This window comes from Cynara cardunculus (genome assembly GCF_001531365.2).
Source record: "Cynara cardunculus var. scolymus isolate 2C chromosome LG 9, CcrdV1, whole genome shotgun sequence".
Taxonomy (NCBI): Eukaryota; Viridiplantae; Streptophyta; class Magnoliopsida; order Asterales; family Asteraceae; genus Cynara; species Cynara cardunculus.
In genome coordinates this window covers 16,412,634-16,422,356 of record NC_037536.1, presented here as the reverse complement: position 1 = coordinate 16,422,356, position 9,723 = coordinate 16,412,634, and the positions used below count along the sequence as shown (strand labels likewise).

The 9,723-nt window shown below is 34.7% G+C and overlaps 2 protein-coding genes across 2 annotated transcripts in view; both read left to right on the top strand.

Annotated features, from left to right (window-relative positions):
* LOC112518580 (cytochrome P450 82C4-like) lies at positions 1–2,261 on the top strand. Its single transcript, XM_025126329.1, has 2 exons — positions 1–966; positions 1,454–2,261. The coding sequence occupies exons 1-2, from the start codon at positions 22–24 to the stop codon at positions 2,102–2,104; spliced, it is 1,596 nt and encodes a 531-aa protein (XP_024982097.1). The 5' UTR covers positions 1–21; the 3' UTR covers positions 2,105–2,261.
* A 5,936-nt stretch (positions 2,262–8,197) lies between these two features.
* Positions 8,198–9,723, top strand: part of LOC112518088 (putative ER lumen protein-retaining receptor C28H8.4) — a 3,960-nt gene continuing 2,434 nt past the window's right edge. Inside the window, exons 1-2 of the mRNA XM_025125654.1 lie at positions 8,198–8,577; positions 9,403–9,602. Of these exons, the coding sequence (XP_024981422.1) occupies positions 8,352–8,577; positions 9,403–9,602 (426 nt within the window). The 5' untranslated portion in view covers positions 8,198–8,351. The remainder of the gene's footprint in view (positions 8,578–9,402; positions 9,603–9,723) is intronic.

Below are 9,723 nucleotides of genomic sequence, written 5' to 3'. Positions count from 1 at the left end.
ATAACAAAGAAACCACCAAAAATGGAATACTTTTCACAGTTTCTTCCAATTTTAGCCCTTTTCGTTTTTGTTCTAATCTATACCCACAAAAGAAGCATAAGAAACCACCCAAGAAACCACATCAAACCAGTTGCTCCAGAACCATCAGGTGCACTGCCATTTATAGGTCACCTGCACCATCTTCATGGCCAAGCTCCGGTGGCCCGAATCCTCGGAAAAATGGCCGATGACTACGGCCCGGTTTTCTCTCTGCGGCTCGGTAGCTATCGAGCATTTGTGGTGAGCAATTGGAAGATGGTAGAGGAATGTTTCACCACAAATGACCGGAATTTTGCAACTAGACCCAATATGGCGGTTAGCCGGTACATGGGCTATAACCAAGCCGTTTTTGCACTGGCACCGTATGGACCGTATTGGCGAGAGATTCGGAAGTTGGTTACTTTGGAGATGTTAACGAGCCAGCGGTTAGAAAAGCTAAAAAATGTTCGTAACTCGGAAGTGAAGTGGTTTGTTAACGAGCTCTTTATGTTGTCGACCGTAAAGAATGGGGACCAGAAAGTTGAGATGGTGAAATTGTTCGAGAATACCATGTTCAATATAATTGTACAAATGTTGGCCGGAAAAAGATTTTCGATCGGGCGTAGCGATGAAGGTGGCGGTGAAGACTTGAGGGTGAAAGAAGCGATAAAGAAAGGGTTGTATCTTAGCGGCGTTTTTGTTGTGTCGGATGTGATTCCGAATCTGGAATGGATGGATATCGGAGGGCATTTGAAGGCTATGAAACAAGCGGCAAAGGAGCTCGATAACATCCTCGGAAAGTGGCTTGACGAACATGTCGAGAAGAGAAAGGAGTACGGTGGCGATAAAGAAACCGATTTCATCGATGTGATGTTGTCAACCCTGTCGTCGACAGATACAGAAATGTTCGGCCACGGGCGTGACACCGTCATCAAAGCAACGACATTGGTTCGTTAACTTGGTTTGCTTTCTATATACAATGCAACAAAATCAGTTTTATAAGATATCAGAAATATATGAATGTCATAATAAACTGTTTTATAAGACTTAAAAATGTGTGTTTTATAAAAATATGTTACAAAAAGTTATACAACGTTTTTGGACATAATAACAAGTTTTTAAGGCCAATTTTAAAATCAAACATTTTATTAGGTTTTTTATACGACGTTATTTAAAAATGTCGTTAAAAAACTGTGTTTTCTGACACTGATAACATCCCATGTATATTTGTTTGTGCTTATAAACCCAAGTCTTATAAAGTAGTCTATTATGACATTTAGACATATTTGACATCCTATAAAACTGATTTTGTTATAAAACTACAAAATTCACAAATTCTAATTAAAATCCTTGCAACATCTTTCTATTGGCTTTTATAGCGTGCGGATTATTATCGTTCCCAATTCTAACTATATTATACATATAATTTTCATAGATTCTCATTTTGACCGGTTCAGAAAGCACTGCCGAGACGTTAACATGGGCGCTCTCTTTACTATTGAACAACACTCGTGTCCTACAAGCTGTCCAGAAAGAACTGGACACCCATGTAGGACGAGAGAAATGGGTGGAAGAATCWGATATWAAAAACYTACSRTATYTACAAGCCATARTKAAGGAAACACTWMGRATGTACCCACCAGGYCCSTTRGCGGGACCTCRTGAGGCCATTGARGAYTGYAATATCGGKGGMTATCATGTCTCYAARGGGACACGYTTGATTGTRAACGTGTGGAAGCTACATCGCGATCCACAAGTCTGGTCAGATCCTCATGAGTTTCGACCAGAGAGGTTTCTTGAGGAACACTCAAACGTAAGTTATCAGGGTCAGAATTTTAAATACATTCCATTCAGCTCCGGAAGAAGAATGTGCCCTGCAAGCTCGTTTGCTTTGCAAGTTATTCATTTGACACTTGCTCGGTTACTTCAAGGGTTTGATTTGTCAACACCAATGGGGATGCCCGTGGATATGAGCGAGGGCTTAGGAATCGCATTGCCGAAGGTGAAACCGCTTGAAGTGGTCATCACTCCACGACTTTCTTCGGAGCTCTATGATCAAACCCTCGAGACCAATCAGAGGATTTGATGCAGCCACTAGTCGTACATATATCGACAAGATGAAACCTCAAACACAAATGTATTACTAAGAAATAAAACGTACCCTAATCGGTTATTTCCGCCTTAATTATTCGGACCGAATAGTTATTGAAAGTTTGCTTCTTATGTATTTTCAAACTGTAGTATTGTTTATGTATACAATTTTCAATGATATTGTTTGTGTATACGAGTCAAGTAATGATTCGATAAACGTTTATCTGAAAAATGTTTAATAGAGAGCCCCTTACTCATAAAAATATGGACAGGATTTACTTGAGACCACTTTTTTACATTTAAAACTTTACAGCAAAATATTGTGAAGGTAAAAAAATATGAATCTTCATAACAAAAATACTGTAAAGACTGTAAATTTCAAATGTAAAAAAATGGTATCACGGATAATAAAATTATAGTCAAACTAGTTACCATTTATTCTAATTGTTTAATATCATGTTTAAAAAAACGTTGGTCCAAATACCTATTTATTATTATAATTATTTAATATCATTTATTACAATTATTTGATTAGTCAGTGATTAGATTTTAATTATTTAATATTATTTATTGTATAAATATAGAAAAAGGAAAAAAGACTGTAATGTTTGAGCCGAATGATTGTGTGAGGAAAAAAGTTAAGGTGGGAAATGAAAAATGAAATTTAAATTTTTGATCACTTTTAATCTCATACTCACTCATAAAATGCATTTTAGAAAAGAATTGATCTGTTGTATCTTGATGCACCTCATTAGTGTTGACACAAAATTAAAATTGATCCAAGGGTAGAGATTTCTTCTTACGCTTTCAACGTAACTTACCGTCTCATCGGAACCCAACCCTAATGTTCGAACTTTAATTATAACAAAATTTTTACTTTGTCTTTAGACATATAGTTCAATTGACAAAGGAGTGAATCGACTTCATTCAAATAAACAAAAGGCTTCGGTTCGAATCCTACGAAAGATGGATTTAAACCCTCTTCATCAACTTCAACCATTGAATCAGGTATGAAATGTCTCCTTACATATTGTTATAATTACTAGAATAGTACTCGTGCAATGCCATGATATATATCTTGATTTTAATGTTTCGTTTTATGTTGTCTACGTCAATGTTATAATACGATTTTATGTAGTACTGAAAAAACGATAACGTTTTTATTTTTTTTAAATAAAATATAAATTTGAAAGTATCATAAATTTTGAAAAAAAAAATTATTGATTTTAGTATCAAATTAAATATTTAAAAATTCTTGTTTTTGTGTGTAGTTTATTTAATTTAATTTTTTATTATAATTTAATTTAGATTTAGTAATGAAGTCATATATTTTTGGTTTTATAATTTTTTTTATAAATATAATAATTAATATTTTATTAGAATTTAATGAATATCTTAAATATATTTTTAATTTTTTATTAGGATTTGGCCGCCGGAAAAAGGGCGCCAGTGATTGTTTTTCTGGCGGCTTTTCCGGCGGATTTTCCCCGTTTCCGGCGGATTACGGCCGCTGGAAAATCTTCGCCCGTTTTTTTAAAAAATCTTGATTAACTTAAAAAGTAATTAATTTTTAAAAAAAAATCCGGCGGAAAATTCCGTCGGAAATCCGCCGGAAACATTTCTCGACGGAAAAATAAAATTTTAAAAAAGATTTAATTTTTTTTAAAAATAATATTTTAAAAAAGATTTAAATTTTTTTTAAAAATACCGACGGATAAATCCTCCAGAAAAATATATATATATATTAAATATTTTCTTTAAAAAAATAATATTTAAAAAAAGATTTAATTTTTTTTAAAAATAATATTTTAAAAAAGATTTAAATTTTTTTTAAAAATACCGACGGATAAATCCTCCAGAAAAATATATATATATATTAAATATTTTCTTTAAAAAAATAATATTTAAAAAAAGATTTAATTTTTTTTTAAAAAAATACCGGCGAATTTATTTTTTAAATTATTGATGTGTAGATGTGTAGGGAGAGAGAGCAAACAAACTTGTTGGTTTTACACAAAAAGAGTGTAATGAAGAGTTATGTATTAGATTTCTAGTTTAGCCTACACAAATGACAAGATTTTAAAGATGGAAACAAAAAAGATGAACAAAATAAACCAATATCAAAAATCTTTTCTATTCATCATCAGCCACCACTTCAACCTCATCTGGAGATCCTTCTTCATCAGTCATCACCTCTACTTCATCACCATCATCATCATCATCATCATCATCATCATCATCATCATCATCATCATCATCATCATCATTTGATTCCCTTTCCTGTGAATCAACCAATGCATAACATAATTGGTTATTGGTCATGTGATCATAACACATAGCAGAGATATAGAATCAAAAAGTACTTACAGCCTTTTCATTTTCATCCTCAATTTTTTTTTGAAACTCCGCCGTTAGATTTGCCAATTGCCATTGATTGCATATTTGCATTTTTAATTCAAGCCGTTGGATGAAAATAGATTATTTTTTAGTTAATCAATTAAATAAAATTGAAAAGTTAAATAAATTGAAAGTTGCCCGAAATGTATTTCATAGTTTGAAAGCGTTTATAAGTTAGTATTTGATATACAGACCGGATGGGATGGAACTATACAGGTGTTCTCGAATTCACTTTTTATCGGATAAGTGTTTGGTAAACGGCCCATTAGACTAATGGGTTATTTACCAATTTTTCTATTAAGTTCTATATAGATAAATTTGTTTGTTCGAATAAAAATGTTTTTTTTTCTTGAATCAACAATCTAAATGACAGAAATGACCGATCTACAACGGCCCTTTTTGATAAATTCGTTTTCAAACTGAATGATATTTGAGATCATCGTGGCTTGAAAGTCGCCGGAAGAGAGGTCAGCTCATGAAGAGAGGTCGTCCGGTACTGGAGCGGTAAGGGTATGAGGCGAGAAGAGAGAGACATCGTACAGAGGTCGAGGTCGCATGTTTTTTAATTGAGGGCTAGGAGAGGTTACTTTATTGGCTGGACCTGGACAAGTGAGCATTATGGGCTGTGCGAATAAGTTGACATTTTTTTCATAAGCTGCAAGTAAACAACCCACAATGTCTGTCTGAATAAGCCCGTTGAGTCGTTAAGCCCAATAAGTCAAAAGTAAACATCCCCCTAAAACAACATCAATGGATGATGTTTGTCACCAGCAACAACTACAAAAAAAAGGAGAAATAAACGAGCAAAAAAAAATTCATTGAAGGGTTAAAGTAATGAATTTGAATTGCATACCGTCTTAGATTCTCCCAAATGTAAGGCCACCTCCATATACTTCTGCGTAAAACCTTTGTAAATTAAGGGTGCGTTTGGTACGTTGGACAGGGTGGGACAGGACAGGACAGAACACAATTGTCCTATGTTTGGTGTGGTTTTATGTGGGACTAACTAGAACAAACTAGAACAAGGGTGGGACAAGGTTGTCTACCCTTTACCCATGGAACTAAGTAGAACAAGAAACTTTTTACCACTTTACCCTCAAAAACCTCATACGCATACCTTCCTTCTTCCCCTTCACTCTCCTCTCCTCCATCGCTTCCACCGCTCAACCGGCGACCGGTGACGGCGACTTCCGATGGCCGCCACTGCTGCTTCTCCCGATGGCCGCCGCTGCTGCTTCTCCGATGGCCGCCGCTGCTGCTTCTCCGATGGCCGCCGCTGCTGCTTCTCCCGATGGCCGCTGCTGCTTCTTCCGATGGCCGTCGCTGCTGCTTCTCCGATGGCCGCTGCTGCTTCTTACAGCAACTACATCACGAATTTGAAGAAGCTCTTCAAATACCTTTCTTCTTGTTTCATGCAAGTAAGGAATTATATTTTGATGGTGGTTTCGTACTCGATTTCGCCAACAACTTGATTAATTGAAGTACATATTAGGGATTTTAATGAAGTATTATGATTTATTTCGAGAGTTTACATTGATTATGATTGCTGAATGTTGTTGTTGTTGTTGTTGATGAATTATTAGGGCTGTAGTGGTAGTAGGACCAGTGTTACCAGAATGCATTTCGTAGTGAAAAAACACTAAACAGCTCACTGGGGGTAAATTGGTCATTTTAACCAGTTTTATCATGTCCTGTCCTGTCTTACCAAACGTTGAACAGCTGTCCTGTCCTGTCCTGTCCTGTTCTGTCCCGTCCTGTCCTGTCCTGTCCAGTCCTGTCTGCGCACCAAACGCACCCTAAAAGCATGAAGTTTGCTATATTTAGTTATTCACAAGCTGAAATATTTATAGAATCCGCTACAATATCTATCATCTATCAAGAATGAATTATTTTTCTAAAATTATTTTTGGCGGATTTATTTTTAAAATTTTTTTTTAAATTTTTCGCCGGAAATCCGCCAGAAAAAATTAAAAGGGTTTTTTTTATTTTTTAAAAATTATTTTTCTAAAATTATTTCCGGCGGATTTATTTTTTAAATATTTTTAAAAATTTCCGCCGGAAATTATCTTTTTTAAATTTTTTTCACTTATTAATTAATTTTTAAAGATTAATTAACACTTAATTAACAATTCCGCCGGAAATGTAACCGGTTTAATTTTTCCGGCGGAAGTCAATAAAATTTGACTTTTTTGACTTCCGCCGAAAATGCCCAGTTTTCTAGTAGTGTATCCAGTATTTAATTATGTTTATCTGCATTTAATTACATGAATTCAAACATAGAGATACGTAAAATTTACTTGTAATCTTAATTTTTAAGTAATATACATCAATAAACAGTACTTAATGCATAAAAAATAGTTTTTAAAAGATTTTATCAAATATTTTATAATATCTATAAAGATATGAAAAATATAACAAATAATCCAAAATAATGGCATTTTTTTAAAGTCAAAAGGTTGTTATAAAACGTCCAAGTAAGAGGCCAATCAACTCATTAGACTTCGTGACTAAACCGTTGAGCTATTTTCCTAACAATCAATAAACAACATTCCTTTGTATTTATTTATCATTTTTAGAGTAAATTACGATTTTGGTCATTACGATATGTCAGTAATTACAGATTTGACCTCTGAAGTTCGTTTATTACGTAAAAGACCTTATGGTTTGCACTTCGGTTCTTAGACCAAACGAACATCGACTAGCCTCTCCTAACTCAGCCGTGCACATAGCACATGAGGCTGTTTTCGTCCATTCACCTTTCCTCTCTTGTTTACCTGTACTTTTTTTCCCAATAAACTCTCATTTTACACTGTCCTTTTGATTTTTAAGGGTTGTTGACTAATTGTTTACTAATAATAATCATTATCTTCACTTATCTTATTGAGTAACATTTTGGCTATCAAATTGAATTGTTGGTAAGTTACTTTTATCTGTAAGTGTTTACTTGATAAAAGTCTTTTATTTCACTTATCATATAAGATTCTTGATCCTTACTATTTCTTTTACTAGACAGGTAATGCATCCCCCGATCCCCACCCCAACAAATCCCCGAAGGATTCAGGGGTAGGAATCCCATTGGGTAGTAAAAAACAATGTATTTTAAGATAAAAATTATAGTGAAACATCACTACATTTATTTATTTATACACACACTATATAAATAGATTAAATAAATAAAAAATTTAACCAGGGTCGGATAATGTCATCCCGACCCTGTTCCAAACCCGGTTTCAGGTATGACAATAAATCCCCATCTTCGCTCCATTACTACCCAACCGGGAAATCCTGTTCCAGTTATGGTCAGATGCCAAATCTTACAGGTAAAAATTCCATCTCTAAACATAACCCATCACATATTCACAATTTCAAGCATAAAAAATGACTATATTACCCTCGTTCAAAAAGACTCAGACGAATGAAAGTTAATCGTTATTAGCAGAAGGGCCATATCGGTCCGTATAACAAATAAATTGTAGGAATCAAAACCAAGAAAACCCGAAAATCGTAAGGACAAATCCGTAATTTGACTTTTAAAATTTTTTATTTTTGAATAAATTAGTGGGTTAACGAAAAATTGGGCACACTCTTTTTCTCACCCGTTGAATTGTTTGGCAACCAAACAAGAAAACAAGTCTATAAATAAAACAAAAATGGCTTCCAAGATCTCCCAAACACACACACACTCAAAAACGCCAAACCACCTTGATCGTTTTCATCCGCCCTGAATCCTCGTCTCTTTCCTCCGCCTCCTCTCCGGCGAGATTAATAAGAAGAGGGAGGAGAAGGAGGTGGTTTATCATCGCCGTGACCATTTTTGAGTCATTAATTTGATTGATTAACCGATCATGGGGCGGAGAAGGGGTTCGGCAGTAAATAAGCTATTCGCTTGGGTTCGTAGGCAATCGATGAAGGTGAAGATCTTTTTTGGTATTACATTTATTATATCTTCCCTCGTTGCTCTCAGATACTTGATCAAAGACACCAATCAATTCTTCGTTGCATCTGAATCTGTTCATGCCGCTGGTATCGTTGTTCTCATTTATAAGCTGACCACACAAAAAACATGCTCTGGTATGTGTTACAGATTTTTCATACATCGCGTTTCATGTTTCTGTTTAGCATTTTCACAATTTTCATTTCTGGTTGTTTCAAATGACTCTGTTGATTATAATTGCGATTACTAGATCACATGCAGGTCAATTTTCAATTCTATGTTGTTGCAATTGGGGGTTTCGTTGTGAGTGTTTGTGTTATAATTAGGGTTCATGACTGAAGATGGTGAATGCTCAGTTTGACTCTTTCGAGATTATAGTTATGTTGCATGCATACAAATCTTTTCGTTTTGCATTATTATTGCAGTTTCTAGGAAATTTGAAACTAAAAACAAAATCAAGAATCTTAAAGAAACAGAGAGAAGAAAACTTACGGTTTAAATGGGGCTTGAAAGTGAAATTAAGCATCTCCAAGGTGCATGATGAAAAGCCGATCTCTCTGCAAGGTTAACTGAGCAAAACAACCTTCAAACCACCAAAATCCAATCCTTTCAATGCAATTATCCAAAACGGTTTTCTTCATGTGTTCTTGCGTAATAACACTGGTTGAATGATCAAAGCTTTTTGAATGGGGAAAACTAGCAAATTGTTTTTGGATCTTTTTATATATATAACATCAATGGCATTGTTCTTTTAATAGAAATCTATGGTTTTTTTTACGGGTCATAGGTAATCTAATCAGCATTGATGGTAGAAAAAGAATGATAGGGTTTAGAATAGGATTTGTGAGAGATTCTCTTGAGGGTATATAGTAGGAAATGGAAACAATGTTTTGTTATGATCCACATTTGTGTTCTTTTATTGTTCTATGGAAGTTAAAATGGATGCATTCTGCCTTTGGCAGGCCTTTCATTGCAGACACAAGAGCTCACAGCCATGTTTCTAGCTGTAAGATTGTTTTGTAGCTTTATGATGGAACATGACATTCACACTGTTCTGGATTTTGCTACTTTGGTGTCTACTCTTTGGGTCATTTACATGATCCGATTCAAGCTGAAAGCAACCTACAATGAAGATCTAGACAATATGCCCAAATATTATCTGGTAAACACAACCCCGCTTATATTATAGTTGACATATTATCTGACAAGGTCTTTACGGAAACAACCACTCTACTTTTTGAGGTAGAGGTCAGGTCTGTGTACATCTCAACCCCCCCCCCACC